This window comes from Elephas maximus, chromosome 25 (assembly GCF_024166365.1).
Source record: "Elephas maximus indicus isolate mEleMax1 chromosome 25, mEleMax1 primary haplotype, whole genome shotgun sequence".
NCBI classification, from domain to species: Eukaryota; Metazoa; Chordata; class Mammalia; order Proboscidea; family Elephantidae; genus Elephas; species Elephas maximus.
This window is the reverse complement of record NC_064843.1, coordinates 43,763,901-43,782,559: the sequence shown is the minus strand read 5'-3', so window position 1 is coordinate 43,782,559 and position 18,659 is coordinate 43,763,901. Positions and strand designations below refer to the sequence as shown.

Here is an 18,659-nt window from a genome sequence, read left to right as displayed (position 1 = left end):
CCACAGTGACAAGAAGCCTACTCGTTAGTTACAAACTCCGAGGACGTGCTGTGTCAGCCACTACCCCCCACCCCCACCCTTGTCCATGCTTTTCCTCCTTTTTGGATTGTACCCCCAGACCTAGAGCATCCTTCAAGGGCTAGATCCCTCCAGGCTGGGTGGCTCCTCTCCTCCTGGTCGCCCCCTGCACTCATTGTCATGTTGAGCACTGGATCACACTCAATTCTGCCCCAGTGCTCCACAAAAAGTAGGCCCTGGGCAGAGGCAGGGGAGACCAAGGTCAAGGCAAGTGGGCCAGCCTTTCCTACACACTTCAACAGAAGTAGCTCTATGAGGGCTTTGGGGCCTCCACGGCACTAGGATGTGATGTGAGGCCCCAAAAAGCAACTGCGTCATTAAGCTAGGCTACCTTGAAGACAAGTTGGAAAGGGCCCTGTTGAGGACCTCCGGGGTATCATCTGCAGAGGTTGGCAGGGGAGCAGGTTCCACTCGACTCTCACTGTCCGACGCAGTCTCTCCATCAACCTTTGCTTCAGACTCCAACTCCTACATGGCAGACACACAGAAAAGGGAAGTTCAGAAATGCTGAGTAGAATATTGAGGAGTGTATGCCTGTCATGAGAGATCTGTGGGGAAAGACCACAAAAGGCCTGAGGACCCCAGCAAAGTCAGGCCACAGGAACAGATTGGAGCAGCACCAATCCTAACACTGCTCTGACATGTGCCAAGGTGGCTGCATCTCCTGGAACAGAGGTGTTTACCTGCATGGAGGGACAGTCTCCCGCATTAACAATCCCCTTGTCTTACATGGGTGTGGGGAAGGGATAGGTCCAGAGGACAGAGAATTGTGCTCTTTGTATCCAAAGACTGAAGGAGACTGTGCCTGGATTTCACCGGGCCCGCATTCCTGACTCTGGCCTTGGTGCAGGTGCCCCCAGGTTTACTTCCTACATGGATTTGGCTGTGGGCAACCAGGAAGGCCCATCCATCTCGTGAAAACCCCTCTCCACCAACACTTAATATCACCCCTGGCTGCGTCCTAGTCCACCAACCCAAAGGTTCTGAAACAGGCAACGCCTCAAGGATCACTCCTCCCCAGGTAGATGGAATTAAGACCAAGGCATTAAGAACACGTTTGCATTTTCTGTTAACTTTACACCCACACCCCATCACAACCATCAGCAAGATGAGGCAATGGGGTTGAGATTAGAGGACTCCCTGAGACAACTGTCCTGAGATACTCCTGAAACCTTGAAACTAGCCCTTGAGGTCATCTTTTAGCTAAATAACAGACTGGCTCAAAAGATAAAGAATATCACCCATGAATACTATGCTCCTTTAAAAAAAAAAAAATCACCTATATGAGACCAAATGGTCAACAATTAACTTAAAACAAAGATAAGAATGTAAGGGGGCAGAGAAACTAGATTAACGGAAAGAGAACATCATCAATGTCACCCAACAATTTTCCATTCAAATTTGTATAGAAATTGTTGAATGGAAACCTAAAGCACTGTGTAAACCTACACCAAAAACATAATAGAATATTATTTTTAAAAAGATGAGGTAATGATGCTGCGTGACTATCTATCTAGCTCCGACCCCTAAACTGTGGTGCTTCAAATGCAAGCATCTGGACCCCCACCAGGCTGCCCCCAGATGCTCTGCGGGAGGATGTAGGAGCCACGGGGACTGGGCTGGAGCAGAAGCAGGTGAGAAGGCATGCAGGCACACAAGTGCGTACAATAAGGTTATTTTTAACTGATCCTTCCTGTGGTCAAGGAGATTCTCAGAGGCTGCAGACTCCCCCAGGCAGGGCAAACGCCGGTACTGAGCGGGGGAGAGTTCCTGCAGGCAGGGGGCAAGGAGCTCCAGCTCTTTACCGGGAGGTTCTGTGGACCTTCCAGACCCTTTTATGAACCATTTGCTGGTACTGTGCCCTGCAAATACCATCATATCGGGCTTCTCTTCCTCCTTGCTAGGAAGGAGGTGAAGTGAAGGGAGGTACACTGAGGCAGAAAGTAGTAAAAGGAGGTGAAGAATTGTTATAAAGACATTGTGAGTTGTTATTACCAAGACAACAGATCAGCTGGGATGATGAACAACTAAGAAAGAAAGCAAAAATCCTGAGGAAACAAGCCTGGAAGAGATGAACTTTGGAGGTTTTATCTCAAGTAACTTCAGGGTCCCTAGGCTTCACCCCAGGCCCACTGAATACGCACCTTAGAGCCCCGTACATGGAGCCCTGTACCTGGAGGCACTCTCTGAACAGGAGACAACCTACACAGACGACCACTCTCCCACAAGCTAAAACAGGGCCAAACGAGGCTGACAGGGCAAATCCCTGTGAGAAGGGAAAGGGCATAGCCCCGAGAGGGCTGACAAGTCAGCCAGCTCTCTGGTACCCAGCCCCCCAGGGGTAGATGTCTCAAAAGACCAGGCCAAGGAAACAGGCTGGAGTTTTCTGGCTCCTCCCCACCTCACGGGAGGAATGGCTTCTTACGGTTGGTTAGGTAAGGGAAGCTGAGTGCCAGCAGCAGCTTCATAATGGACTCAGAAGGAGGCCAGGACTTGGAGCCCAAGTTCTCGCCCAGAAGAAAAGAGGTATATGCTGGACCAAGCCCTGGAGGCACCAAGCATGTTCACTGGTTTGCTCGTTGGGGGATGGCAGGCAAGGCAGGTGTCAAGGAAAGCTTTCTGCAGAAGGCGGCAGCAGCCAGCCAAGGAAAGCAGTGCCCTGGTCCCAGCTCCATTCCCTGGTCTTCACAGGGGGAAAGAACTGCCGGTCTTGGAGGTAACTGGGGTGATCAACTGCCACATCAATGAACAGCTAAGAAAACTGTAAAGTGACTGCATAATAACAGGTGCTGGAGAAACATTTCCCTGCTGCAGCCACACCCCAAATTTCAGTGACCCTCTTCCTTCCACAACAGAAGCTGAGCAGAGCAGGCCCTCTCAGAGTCTACCTAAAGCAACACTTATCCTCCCACAGCCATTTCCCATGGGGTTGTGGTGCTGGTAAGAACAGGAAACAACAGTGCTGCTTTCAGGGGGGACTTCCCTCAGCAGAAGCAGGAGAGGGCAGAGCCTTCCCTCAGCAGAAGCAGGAAAGGACAGCAAGGGAGGGGCAGAGGCAGCCGCAGGCAGACGGGGGTCCTTGTGGTCAAGATTTGGCTTTTCCCAGAAAGGGTTCTAGCATTTGTAGAACTAATTTTCACCCTTATTCTCCACTTGGAAAACTCTGTTGTTTGGCTCCTACCCTATGCTCTCCGCTTCCTCTTAATTCTCAGGATTTCCTTGGCTTTAAAAAGCGTACTGGGCAACAACCTTCTGAGACTCCCTTTCAGTCATCAGTTGGTCCCAGGGGCCCACCCTTCTACTTCAAAATTTCTCAAGACTCCGTGGTGACACCCACAAGTGGTGATGGTCAGAGCTTAACCAAAAAAAGTATGGCTGGAGCCAGAGCTGGACAGAGCCCATGGCAGTGTGCCAACCCACCTGGGAAGCCTGGGTTCCAGGAATATGGGAGCTACCCCACCCTACACCCTATTTTTTAATCAGATGCCAACTCAGGTTTGTACCCTGCTAAAGAAAATATACTAATAATCTGTTTGTGTTTGCCTAAGAGGGGGTAAAAACTTGGGAATGGAAGTAAGTGGTGCCATCCCACTAGTCTTTCTTCTTAAAGGAAAACTTTTTTTTTTTTAATTAATTTTTATTAAGCTTCAAGTGAACATTTACCATTCCAATCAGTCTGTCACATGTAGGTTTACATACATCTTACTCCCTTCTCCCACTTGCTCTCCCCCTATTGAGTCAGCCCTTTCAGTCTCTCGTTTCATGCCAATTTTGCCATCTTCCCTCTCTCTCTATCTTCGCATCCCCCCTCCAGTCAAGAGTTGCCAACACACTCTCCAGTGTCCACCTGATTTAATTAGCTCACTCTTCATCAGCATCTCTCTCCCCCCCTCTGACCAGTCCTTTTCATGCCTGATGATTTGTCTTCGGGGATGGTTCCTGTCTTAAAGGAAAACTTTTAAAAGGTAGTGATCAATGCAATGGCTGGTTACATCTCCGAAAACTCTGTCCTTGCCACTGGCACTAGAAATTTAGACATTACATTGAAATTCTTTAAGTTTCACTTACTGAGTGGCTGTGTAATTTATACAAATTATTTTCTGCACTGTTTTATATGCAAATTACAAGCCTTCTTCTGGAGGAAAGCCTGGCCTTTCTACTAAATACCGTGCCCACCATCTTCTCAATCAAGCCCCGTGGAAGCTGCCAGGACAATCAACTCCTCCACTTACAGACTCGTCCCCTAGAGTGAAGCTACCGGAGACAGGTTTATCTTTAATAAGAGCGCCAGGGACTCCCGTGTTCCTCTCACTGAAAAAGACAAGTAGGTTTTCATCATTTCATCAGATAAATAAATACACACATATATTATGGACTGACACAGTGGCTGCAACAATGGGTTCAAACACAGCAATGATTGTGAAAATGGTGCAAGTCCTGGCAATGTCTTCTTCTGTTATACATGAGGTACGTTGTTGTTAGGTGCTAACTTAACGGCACCTAACAACGATATTATATATATATAGCGTTTGGAATTAAAAAGAAAATAAAAGCATGTCTAGCTCTTTCTAATGCTAACCCCATTTGACAAGTTCAATTGTCTGAGCAAGTGAGAAACAGGGCCATCACCCCTGGTTACTCCTCCCTCAACCCCTAGGCCTAGCCATCACCCAGTCTTTTAATGCTACCTCCAAAACAGCTTTCAGCACCATCCACTCGTTCCCGTCATCTCTGTAACTCCCTCGATTCCGGCCAACATCATCCATTCTCTGGGTAACCACCATAGCCGACCTGGCTACTTTGCTTCCAGCTTTGAGTCCATCCCCAGTACATCAACAGGAACTTCCCCAGAAAGAAAATCTGATCGTGTCACTTCCCATCCTGAACCCCTGCCATGGCTCCCCAATGTCCACGGGGACACTAAAATGGCTAACAAGCCCCTTTGGGATGTGGGTCTTATCTAAGCTTCCAGCCTTGTTTCTCGTAACCACACTAAACAGGATGTACTTTCTCACCTTTAGGATTTTGCTCACGCTGTTCATGCCTAGAAGTCTCTTCCCTGAAATCCGCCTCTCCTCTGGCTAATTCTAATTTATCCTTCAGCTCCCTGCAAAGAGATACCTGTCTCTCCAAGACTTCCTCAACTGCCTGTATGTCCCAGTGGTGCTCATCCTTCTCCAGCACTGCTCCCCTCTAGTCCATAATCTGTGAGGACAGGAGCCATGTTGACTTCCTCACCACTGTATCCCCAGCACCCGGCACGGCACCTACCTACAGTGTAGAAAAGACAGTAAATAAGTCTCACTGTATCTGCGTAAGCAGCCACAGCCAGCCATCCAGAAAGAAACCAGGCTTTACTTAGATTAACAGATCCAGATCACAGCTGTCTATGCAAAGCTTAGTTCAGCAACTCAACATTTTTTGCGCTCTTACTAGCACTATATGAGGCATTATAGGGTTGTGGCCAATTGTTCCAATATCCATACTCCTTTCTTAGACACTGTAATTATAAGGCTCTGATTTTTAGCTGAGATTAGAATAAAGACTGTATTTTCTAATTCTGGTCAATGAGACGTTAACAGAAGTGGTACATGCAATTCTACCATTCTTCCTTTATGATTCCTCAAATATGGACAGGCTAGTTGGAGCTCCAGCAACCACCTCAGACCATGAGGTGAAAGCCATCTATTAAGAATGACCAAACAACAAGATAAAAGAAGTAGACCATGAGCTCCAAATTATCTACAGAGGACGACCAAGCAGCAACAGAAAAGGAGTATAGATCTGCTTACTACATGAAAGAGAAAAAAGTTTCTATCTTGGTAAGCCACTGCGGCTATTCTGGGTTTCTTGCCACTTGGGGCCACACGTGTCCTAATTAATACAAAGGGATTCAAAAAAGTACAGGCTTCGTGGCAGAGGTATGGCTGAGAAAAACCAGAAAAGAAAGAGGAAGCCTGCCTGAAGCTCAGCTTTTAGGAATGCCAGGCTAGATTTCTATTTCAAACAGATACCACTGTACTGGGTACGACCTCCACACAACTGCAGACCTTACACGTTAAGCGAAGAATTTGACAAGGTATAAACAGGCATCTTTCTTTCTCCCAACACTCTCTCCCACCTTCCGCATCAAAGCCTCCCTATGAAGTAAAAGCATCCGTTTGCTAAAAGAACAAAGCGTACAACTATAATCTGAAACAGTTGCAGGGAGTATCAACCATCATCGCAAGCCACTATTTAACTCAGGACTCAGACTACAGAGGAGGAAAAATCATCCCAGGCCCTGGGAAGGCTCCTCCCACAGTTCTGTTCTGATGACATCACATGTTTTTCCAGGGTTAGGAAAAAGCCACCGAAAATCAGAAGCCCTGCTGGAGTACAGCAAGTCTTATCATCAGTTCCCTAGTGAGGCATCTCTGCTTAGCATTTAAGGGAAAATGAGTCTTCAGCCTTACCAAGGGAAGAAGTGAATGTGTTTAGTTTCCCCTTTATTAGAATAAGGCTCTTTCAAGGAAGAGAGTATGCCAAATATTGCCAAAAGATCTAAGGAGATGGAAAAGAAAAGCTTATCTGCAATCTCGAAACTGGGCTCAGATGTGCTCCCTAGACCTCTGCTGTGGAGCTCCACATCTGATGAGCCTGTAAATCATAAATCACCATCCATTACCTGCCCCAGCATCACCTATCTCACAGCAGTGCTTACTACCAAGATCACTAGACAAGGTTAAGTGGACACAAGAGCCTATGTCCCCAGTGTTTCATGCCCCAGCCTCTCCTACCCTGCATTTGGAATATTATATTGACACCTTTTTGGTATGCCTGGTTTGTAACTGATAGTCATGGAAACAACAGCCAATCAAATGGAATTTAACATTCTTCCCTTGAAAAAAATGAAATTAGCAGTGTTCTCAATCACAAAATTGTCATATTAGCTGCAGAAGAAACTTACGGAAACAACTCGAAATAGTTTTCCTTTGTTGATAAATCACAGAAACTCCCTAGGAAAAGATGAAATACAAAAAAATGAGAAAGCCAGCTAAGAAACGCAGTTCCTGGGTGGAGAGAATGGTTAAGTACTTGGCTGGTAACCAAAAGGTTGGTGGTTCGAGTCCACACGGAGGTCACTCAGAAGAAAGACTTGGCAATCTACTTCCTAAAGTTCACAGCCAGCCACTGAAAACTGTACGGAGCACAGTTCCTACTCTGACACACATGGGGTGCCCGTGAGTTGGAATCGACTTGACAGCGACTGGTTTGGCTTGGCTTTAATGACCAAATATGGGGCAATTTGAGCAGTAAAAAATATACTAAAACTAACTTAAACACAAATATATGAAAACCTGTAAGTTCACAATGATAACTGTAAAAAACCACAGGGGCCACCTTTGGAGGCTGCTAGGCAACCAAATCAATTTTTGAGAACTGATAAAGGTGAACAGCAAGTGTTTACCATACCTTTCCTTACAATAGCTACAATAATGTTAAATTATTCTACTTTGTGTTTGAAAGTTCCTTTAATAAAAAGTTTTAAAAAAAAAAAGAATTTCTTTCAAATCAAGTGCCCTCAGGAGAGCAAAGAATGTAGCTGCCACAGAATGAAAAGGAACAGTTTTCAATTCTTGTCCTTGGAGTTTATCAAAGTCTTTCTCTCCAACAGATAAAGAAATGCCTGGCTGGAGAAAGATGTGGCAGTCTCCTTTACAGCCCAGGAAACCCTATGAGTGAGAAGCGACTGGGCAGCAGTGTGTGGTCAGCTGAGTAGCAAGTGACTTTCAGATGCCAGTATTTCAGGAGAGAAAAGTCAATGTGGCTTCAGTGTGATGTCCCAGGTCCTGGGACCTAAACTCAATCTAAAATTTCAAATACATTTAGTAAATTACACCTCCATAATGATGACAAATGGGATGGTCACCATCTTACCACATCTCTTGGCAATATCAGACCTAGTTAACTGTTTCCTACTTGAAACATTCTTCTCTCAGCTTCCAGGGTACCACACTTTTGAGGTTCTCGTTCTACCTGTCTGCTCTCTCTCAGACTCCTGTGCACTCTATTTTCCTTCTACCTAACCTTTAAATGTTGAACTGGCTCTGGGTTCAATTCTGGACCAATACACTCTCTCCCTAAGCATTATCATCAGACAACTGTATTATCACCCAGTCAGTCCCTTCGCTTTAATCACCAATTCCACACCAAAGTCCCAACATTTATACCTCCAACCCCAACCTCTCCTCCAGTGTCTCCCCTAGCACCAGACCCATATATCCAACTACTTAGTGACATCTCCACCAGAAGGTCTTCAAAAAAGGCATCTTGAATGTATACTAAGAGAACTTCTGACATTGTCCCCAAAACTGTTGATCTTGAAGTCTTGCCTAGCTAATAGGACCACAATCTCTATCTCTGTATGTCACATAAGACAGAAACCTGGAATCACACTTAATTTTTCTCACCCCATCTTCCTCCGGGTACTGGATTCTGCAGTTGGCTCCCTCCCAAAATCCATTCCACTTCTCTTTCATGGTGTGTTAACAGCCTATACAGGTTATTTTAATTCCATTCCCTTTGCCATAGTGACTGGCTCCGTCTGGAAGAGGTATTTAAACCCAGCCTAAGCCAGCAGGCACCTTGACTGCGTTGGAGCTGGCACTTGACCTAAATGGTACAATCACATTAGAGCACTAGAATCTTGTTAGATGGCTGTAGGGACAACAACCTGCTCTCTCCCCTCATCAGGCTGAGAGAAAGAGGGAACGGATGGGGCAGGGTAGCTCCAGGTGCTTGTACTGGCCTGTAACTCTACCGACACCTGGAAGGCAGAGAGGAGTGACAACAGAGCCTGGTTTGACCTGTAACAGACGATGGCATGTATCTGTTCCACGTACATTTTCTGCCCCTGGAGGTTCACTGGCAGGTATTTGAGCCACTTTAGTACATTCTGGCATCATGGCGGATACTGGTGCAACCGCCTAAAAAACAAGGAAGTTGGTCGGTGCCACTTTTGAGTGTTGAGAGCCATTTGTATGAGGGGATGCTTTCTGGAGGAGTGACTGTATTAAACTTTTATGACTTTTGGCTTCTGTACAGCAAGATAAGGCTTGCAAGTATGTTTACTATTCCCTTTGTGTTACTGGGAAGGTACAGTTACCAGCATTCAGAAATAGTCAAGTAAATGAGTTATTTTTGGGGTGAAAAGTTTGTGATGCACTTCCTAGGCCATGGTACTGATATGTACCACGTGTGTGATGTTTCACGAACATGGGACCAATATAGCCTGCTTGCATTAGTCACCTCCCCAATGACATCTTTCATAAAGTGCTCGCCTCCCTGATGGCATCTTTTATGAAGTGCTTGCCTCCCTGAAAATAGTTTGTGATACACTTCTTGGGCCATGGGACTGATATGTACCGGACTGATATGTACCATGTGTGTGTGATGTACTTTCATGAAACATGGGATTGATATGGCCTGCTTGCAATTGACATCCTGTTTTTTCAAATAATAAAAAACTACCAACAATGATTCAGCATCCATTCCATTAGTTAAAAAAATAACCTGGCATCACAAAAAAAATTCCAAAAAAATAATAATTCATCCTTTAAAGGGTTAAGCCAAAGAGTTGAATGAACTATTATTATTACTTCCAACTGAAAAACAATCAATCCAAATCCTGTTGGGTCTTCAGCCAAGACATGTCTCAGACATCTGTCCTTTCTATCACGTTATCACTAGGCTCATCCAGCCACCATCACCTCTCGTCTACAGGAGCCCACCTCCACTCCTCTCCACTCCACTTGCTCTCCTCACAAATAGCCAGTGATCTTCTGACATGTATACCGGTACACGAATCGCCCCCATTTAAAACCCTTTAACGACCTCTCGCTGGCTAAGGATGAATTATCAGATTGCAGCCTATTTTTCCCTCCTCTTCCCTACACACTAGTGACCTCCAGAGACGACAGAACTTCAGCCATGATGGTTTCCTGCTGTCTCTCAACACACTGAGCTCACTCCTGACTTGGCCTCTGCACTTACTCCCAAATCTTCTCTTGGCTCAATTAGTCGCATCACTCCATCTCTGGCCAAATGGCCCCTCCTCAAGGCTTTTCTGAACACTCTATTTAAAATAATGGCCCAACGCCACTTCTATCATTATCCCCTTAAAATGTTTTCGTTTCTTTATAGTGCTTGCCATTACCTAAAATTTATTATCAATATCAACCTTGAAGGAGGGCGCTAGGGGAATGGCCGGACTCCACCCTCATCTGGTCTTGGTAAACATTTTTCTTTAAGTAATACTTGTCCTTAAAGAAAACTTGGATATGCATCCCACTATTCGATTACCCAAAATAATTAACATTCTGTACATTTCATTCTAGCCTTTTTCCCAATGTGTAGTTTCCCCTCTCTCAGGGCAAGGCGATAACATATTTGTAATCACATTTTACACCCAGTTCCTGCTTTGCTTTCTATTAACCTTGCTCATCAATGGCTTACATGAAACAATGACAAAACATGCAAGTGACACAAAACTTAGAAAGGTAAATACACCAGAAATAAGAAAAAAAAAAAACACTTAAAAATGTCAGTGTGCTAGAAAGATGGGCCAACTCTACAAACATGAGACAGCAATTAACACAAGGTTTTAAGTGCCAGTGCAGAAGCACAACTTAAGGCAGCTATAGCTTAGTAGTAACATATTCACACAAAGACTTAAGGATTTTAGTTGACAAGATACACAGAGTTCACAGTTCAAATGACAAAAAAGGCAAGTGTAACCTTAAACTGTATTAACACAAGAATAGTACTGCTCTAGCGCTGGTCAGGCCTTACCCAGGGGCCAAACATGTTCAATAGAGGTTTAAACAGTAAGGAGACGCAGACAGAATACCACCATAACAGAAACAGGAAGAAACCAGAGAGGCTGAGTCTGAGACATTTGGGGAAAGAACAAACCTCACCATGGTGCTAAAGAAATGGAAACATGCTTTCTATCCCTAACCAGGGAAAAGTATTAGGCAAATTACGGTAAATCAACTTGCTTTGCAGCTATAAACAAGATAACTATAAACACCATGTAGCTACACAAAAAAAGCAGAATATAAAACTATGTCTATACTAGGTTTTAGCTACATAAAGCAAGAAAACAGTTGACATATGTGTCAGTTACCTATCTATTGCCTCTTAGACAGGATCCTTGATGACACCGCTGGGCTTAGATCACCCAGGCCCATTCCACCTCTAGGCTTTGTCAGTGTTGAACTTTCTGCAAAAGCGGAAATGTTCTATGTCTGCACTGTGCCATATGGGAGTCACTAGCTACAAGGAGCCCTGATGGTGAAACGGTTAAGCGCCCGGCTGCTCACTGAAAGATTAGCAGTTTGAACCCACTCAGTGGATCTGCAGGACAAAGGCCTGCCAATTCATTCCCATAAAAAGTACAGCCTAGAAAACCTTTTGGGGAAGTTCTGCTCTGTCACATGGGGGGTTGTTTTGAGCTGAAATCAACAGCATCCAACAACAGCAGTAGCTACATGTAGCTACTGAACAATGAAAATGTGGCTAAGGAGACTAAGGAACTGAATTTTTATTTTATTTACTTTTAATTAAATTTAAACTAAATTGCCACAGATGGCTAGTGGCTACCACAGTGGACAGCGCAGCAAGTATAGCAGTTGCACCTACCTCAACCAACAGCTGGGGAGAAAAAAGTTCAAGTGCCCCAGAGCTCTTGTTCCTCCACATGTGTGAAGTGGGGACTAGAACCACTTGGCACATGCTTTGGAAAAGGGAGGCCTCCAACCTCACTGCTCATAGGCAGCTCTAAGACAAGCAGGGAGAAGCAGAAACACCTACACACTTCCTCAGCACCTGAGACTCACGGCACCCTGGATGAAACACATCTGCCAGCATAGACAACATTGTGCCCATGCTGCAGAAGTAAAAATCAAGGCTCCCAAAGGGCAAATAGTTTGTCGAAGGCCTTCTGAACAGTGTCCAGGACGCAAGCCACAAACCATCTTCTGCTTCCTAGTTTGACAGTGGAACCCTGACATCAACTGCTATCTCCATGTAACCCCAACATATAAAGCAAATAAAAGCAATATTTTGTTAATATATAATGAATTTTACTAGTAAAAGATCTTATTTAAGTTCAAATTTATCACCCACCATCAAGACACAAGGAGCCCTGGTGACACAGTGGTTAAGGGCTTGGCTGCTAACCAAAAAACTGGCAGTTCAAATCCACTAGTTACTCCTTGGAAACCCTATGGGGCGGTTCTACTCTGTCCTGTAAGGTCACTATGAGTCGGAATTGACTTGATGGCAATGTGTTTGGGTTTTATACCTATAAATATGACCCTGTTTGGAAATGGGGGTTTTCTTTAGTAATGTTAAATTCATAAACCCTCAAAGATGGGGAGAACAATACTAGTGAGGAGTGGGCTTCCTGGATCAAGTAGACACGTGAGACTATGTGTGCAGCTCCTGTCTGGAAGCAAGATGTGAAGGCCAAGGGGGCCAGAGGCTGGCTGAACGGACACAAATACAGAGTGGAGAGAAGGAGTGTGCTGTCTCATTAAGGGGAGAGCAACTAGGAGTATATAGCAAGGTGTATATAAGGTTTTGTATGAAAGACTCGATTTGTACACTTTCACTTAAAGCATAATAAAAATAAAAGATGGGGAGAACAAGAATAGCAACAATTTTTTTTTAGGAAGCTGGAAAATAGATGGTTAAATGGAAATTGATCAGAGAAAGCTGAACCGTAAGCCAAGGATGGGGAAATTGAGGACCAAATTTGAATTTTCCAAAGACTCTGGAACTGGCAGTAAAATAAAGGATTGAGTGAAAACTGTTTGATAAGCAGTCAGGCCCCTTGATTTTGTTTTGTTTTGTTTTGTTAAGGTGAAAAGTTTCAGAGCAACTTAGTTTCCCATTTGACAATTTATACACAGCTTGTTTTGTGACACTGGTTGCAAACCCCTGCATGTGTCAGCACTCTCCTTGGATTCCCATGTCCATTTCCCTAGGTTTCCTGCCCCCATGGGCCTTCTGAACTTTGCTTTGGGGCAAATGCTGCCCTTTCGGTCTTGTATAGTTGACTGTTCTGAGGTATACATTCCTCAGTGGTGTTATTATTGTCCATTTCATAGGCCTGTCTATTGTACAGCTATAATATGATCTCCAGGAGTGATTTCAGTTCCAAGTTTGAAGCGTGTCTAAGGGCTATAGTCCCGGGGGTTCCACCAGTTTCTGTCAGACCAGTAAGTCTGGTCTTATTTATGAGTTTGGATTTTGTTCTACATTTCTCTCCCACTCTGTCCATGACCTACTATTGCGGTCCTGGTCAGAGTGGCTGGTATATATTCCCTTTTCTTTTCACCCCTGTAAAGAAAGTTTTCCATTCCTAGGTATATACTCAAGAGAATTAAAAAAAAAATATATGTTCACCCGAAAACCTGCACACCTGTGTACACAGTAGCATTATTCACATTAGCCAAAAAACAGAAACAGCCCAAACATCCACCAACTAATGAATGGGTAAACGAAATGTGGCATATCCCTACAATGGAACGTGGCATATCCCTACAATGGAACGTGGCATATCCCTACAATGGAACGTGGCATATCCCTACAATGGAACGTGGCATATCCCTACAATGGAACGTGGCATATCCCTACAATGGAACGTGGCATATCCCTACAATGGAACGTGGCATATCCCTACAATGGAACGTGGCATAGCCCTACAATGGAATGTGATCGGGTCATAAGAAAGGAATAACGAACTGACACGCGCTACAACATGGATGAACTTTGACAACATGCTAAGTGAAAGAAGCCAGACACAAAGGACAACATATTTTACGTTTCCATTTACATGAAATGTCCAAATAGGAAACCTAGAGAGACAGAAAGCAGACTGGGTAGGAGGAATGGCGAGTGACTGCTTCACGGGTAGGTGTTTCTTCCTTGCGTACTGACATGGTCTAGAATTAGACAGTGGTGACAGCTGCACAACACTGAGAATGCACTGAAAGGCACTGAGCTGTACACTTTAAAAATGGCTGACACGGTGAATTCTATGCTAAACTTTACCTCAACAGAACAAAAAACGGACCACAGGTTCATTCTCTGGAAAGGTCTCTGTATTGGAAGACACCAAGCAGAGCTGAAGGCAAAGCTTCCATATTGAAAACAGAGATTAAGTGGGTTTATGCATGTGAATGCTGTCTTAGTTACCCAGTGCTGCTGTAACAGAAATACCACAAGTGGATGGCTTTCAAAAACACAAGTTTATTCTGACAGTTTAGGAGGCTAGAAGTCTAAATTCAGGGTGCCAGCTCCAGGGGAAGCCTTTCTCTCTCTGTCAGCTCTGGGGAAACGCCCTTGTCATCAATCTTCCCCTGGTCCAGGAGTTTCTCAGCGCAGGGACCCCAGGCCCAAAGGGTGCACATGCTCCTGGCTCTTCTTGCTTGGTGGTAATGAGGTCTCTCTCCTCTCTGCTCGATTCTCTCTTTCATTTCTCAAAAGAGACTGACTCAAAACATAACTGACCCTGTAGATTGAGTCCTGCCTCATTAACATAACTGTCTCTAATCCTGCCTCATTAGCATCATAAGTTAGGATTTACAACACATAGGATAATCACATCAGATCACAAAATGGTGGACAACCACACAGTACTTGGAATCATGGCCTAGTCATGTTGACATGCATTTTGGGGGGATACAATTCAATCCATAAAGAATGCCAAGACCCTAGCCCTCTTCTCCCACACAACACCCAGAACCCTGGAGGCTGTGTCTGAGTCCCCTAGGCAGAAAACTGGAAGGCTCTTCTCAAGGGAATCTGACAAGCCCCAGAGGAAAGACTGAAAGCTAGCTGGTGCTCCCTAAAGCGGTCTAGCCTATATCACCCAAGAGGGAAGGACTTTTCAGTCTTTGACTTCTAATCCTGAGCAGACAACCAAGGAGTACCAGATCTCTCAGAATACCCCCTAACATAGAAGAGACAAAAGCAGACAGATAAAAGCAAAATACTGCTTGGAGAAAATAGTTTATGCAGGGAGAAAAAAAGTTAAGAAAAAAGGCATTATCCTCAGAGAGATGAAAGATGTCACATCCATAAAAGATTACTGAGATGTATTAAAAAAGAAACTAAAACTAGAAACCATGTGCATTAGCATCACTTTTCCTCTGGCAGCTTACCAACAGTCTGTAAATCAGACCACTGAAGTAGTTTTCTGCTGTTTATGCGTTTCACAAAGGAAGATTTCTTATACATGCCTACATGAACATCATACAAAAAAAGCAAAGAGAAAAAAACAATAGTTATACTTTTAAATTATTGAATTGTAAAAACTTAACATGATCTCGCTTCGAATGAATTTATCAAGAATGTTGGAGCGCCCAAGAGAAAGAAAAGGCCACATAAACCAGAGGCTCCATCAGCCCGAGACCAGAAGAACTAGATGGTGCCCAGCTACCACCAATGACTGGCCTGACAGGGAACACAACAGAGAATCCCTGATGGAACAGGAGAAAAGTGGGATGCAGACCTCAGATTCTAGTAAAAAGACCAGGCTTAATGGTCTGACTGAGACTAGAGGGACCTCAGAGGTCATGGCCCCTGGACTCTCTGTTAACCAAAACTAAAACCATTCTTGAAGCTAACTCTTCAGACAAAGATTAGACTGGACTATAAGACGTAAAACAATACTGGTGAGGAGTGTGCTGCTTAGCTCAAGTAGACACATGAGACTATGTGGGCAGCTCCTGCCTGGAGGCGAGATGAAAAAGCAGAGGGGACAGGAGCTGGCTGAGTGAACACCAGAAATACAGAGTAGAAAGAAGGGGTGTGCTGTCACATTGTAGGGAGGCCAATCAGGGTCACATAACAATGTGTGTATAAGTTTTTGTATGAGAAACTGACTTGAATTGTAAACTCTTACTTAAAGCACAATTTAAAAAAAAAGAATGTTACAGAGCTTTTTCTACCCAGTTTCGTTTCCCCTTTTGTGATAACAGTCCCTACTTTTGCCTTTGGATCACCACCCCTCCCCTACTCCAGGTATTAGCACATAATTTAGACCTGGTTAGTAGAGCTCCCTTGTCACAGGACCCAATCAGGGAGATTCTCTGTACTTCTGCAGCCACCAGAAGGAGAAATGATCTTCTAGTGGCCTTTTACCTGCTGGCAGACATCTGGACTTTCACCTGCTTGCTACCATTTGAAGCCTAGAAACGAAGCCAACGTGAAAGAGCGCCAAGAGATGGAGAGAGGCCAAGGCTTGGTGACATCTGAGCCCCTGAATTAAACCAGTTCCAAACCCAGGAATTCCCTTGGTCTTTTAAGTTGCATGAGTCAATGAACTCGCTTTTTCATTTTAAGCAAGTTTGAGTGACTTCCTGCATTTAAAACCAAAACAATCTTAGTTTTCTTTCTCTCCATTCATATTTTTTCTCTGTTCTTCCTCCTCACATTTCCTAAATGTCAGTACTTGCCAAGGTTGTATTGCAACACTGGACCCTCAGTGAGCTGATCCAATGCCATCCAACCTCTTGTATGGTCGTATCTTCCACACACTAGTCATGTTCTCTCCCCCAGCCACCTGACCTACATTTCAACCTGCCAGCAAGACACATCAATGTCCAACGAGGACCTCAAACTCAATAGGTCCAAAAAGGTACCAATCACCTTCTTTCCCACTCAAACTAACTCTTCCTCCTGCTTTTCTTTAAGACCCCAATGTATCTGAGGTAGAACTGTACTCCATGAAAAACACTGATCTTCATCACTGTCCCCAAATCCACCTCATCAGTTCTCACACTGGGCGGAGCCTGTCACTACAAGGTCTTTCCTTACCAAACTCTTCTTTCCATTCTCAGTGTTGGTAGCCTTGCTGGAGTCTGTTTCAACCTTTCCCTACTACACTGGTCTCCTAATTGGTTTCTCCCCTAACTCCTCCCTTCTGTAGCTTATTCTCCACATACTACCAGATTAATCTTCAGAACACAAAGTGCTAATTATACCATTCCTCCACTCTTCTTTTCCTAGTGGATTAAAAACAAACTGCCTCCCATCCAGGGTCCTCCACAATTCATGCCAATCTATCCCTCACATGCACACACCACCTGCTCTAGCCAAATGCAACTTCTCTTTGTTCCTGATTACATCCCACCCCTCACTCCTCTTCCATTTGCTCCCAGCCCCTTCTTCTCTCTGCTCATCCTTCAAGTCCCACCTAATAAGCCACTAAGACTCTTCCAGAAAAGTATTTCCTGATTCCCATCCTTCTCACCAACTTTATCCCTCTCCTGATAAAGTTCCCACAGCATGTTACATCTACTTCCTCATACCATTTATTAGGGTTTACATTCATGTTAAGAGGGCATTTCCCATAACCTAATTTAGATTGCAAGCTCATCTAAAGTAGGGACTGCCCAACTCATCTTTGTTTACCTTGACAGCTCAAGGCCTGGAATCTGGTAAAAGCTCAATGAGTATTTTTCAAAATTAATCAGATTTATCAACCTTTAAAAAAAAAAAAATTTTTTTTTATTTTTTTTTTTTTTCCTACAAAGCTAGTATACCGGTTTGCCAGCATCTGTTCAGGGGAGGCAACCCTACCAGTGGGCTCTGACTCATGGTGATCCTGGATCTATTGTTATGCAAATGCAACTAATGACTAAAAGCACCGCTGCAATTTCAACCCTTCCAAACAGTAAAAATGGATTCAGAAAAAAGCCCCTAGGGACACCCATAATATCAAGGTGGTAATGAGCTGTATTTCCTGCCAGCAGCTAATGTGTTGCCAGGGTTAATGAATGAATAAGCAGAGAGAGTGAAACCTTTTAGCATCCTTGGTTCAACTCTGCCTTACAGAACGTATAGGTCCTGTACATTTCTACTAGTTTCCCCTGAATAATGGAAAACGTTCCAGGCAGAGTCAGAACACATCTCTGCATGGAGCTAACTGGACTATATACTGGAAGGCACCTTCCAATACTAACACTTCAAAAATGCTATCCTCATATTAAGAAACACCCTGCTTTATTCTTCATGACATTATTTAATAATAAAAAATAAAAAACCTGTTGCCATCAAGTTGATTCCAACTCACAGCGACCCTATATGACACAGCAGAACTGCCCCACAGGGTTTCCAAGGAGCAGCTGGTGGATTCAAACGGCCAACCTTTTGGACAGCTGCCGAGCTCTTCACCACTGCGCCATCAGGGCTCCCATAACATCATTACCACCTGAAATTACTGCACATTCGTCTGTCTGTCTTCCCCAGTGGAACATGAACTCCATGGTGGAAGGGACATTGTTTATTCACTGCTATGTCTCTACAGCCTACGACACTGCCTGGCACATAAGAGGCCCTCAGTAATTGTATCTTACTTCTCAGTAAATGGAAGAGAGGGAAGGAGGGAGGGAAGAAGACAGGTTAAGGAATAACTAAGAAGTCACCCACTTTTGAGTTTGTAGGTTAAAATGGCAGGAGTACATTTAATCCTGTTATACATGGGATCGCCACAAGCTGGAGCCAACTCAACGGCAACTAACAAG

General features: G+C 44.3%; 1 protein-coding gene across 1 annotated transcript in view; it reads right to left on the bottom strand.

The window, feature by feature from the left end:
* CDS2 (CDP-diacylglycerol synthase 2) overlaps positions 1-18,659 on the bottom strand; it is a 72,418-nt gene that overhangs the window by 20,895 nt on the left and 32,864 nt on the right. The window contains exon 2 of the mRNA XM_049868815.1: positions 410-546. Within this exon, the coding sequence (XP_049724772.1) occupies positions 410-546 (137 nt within the window). The remainder of the gene's footprint in view (positions 1-409; positions 547-18,659) is intronic.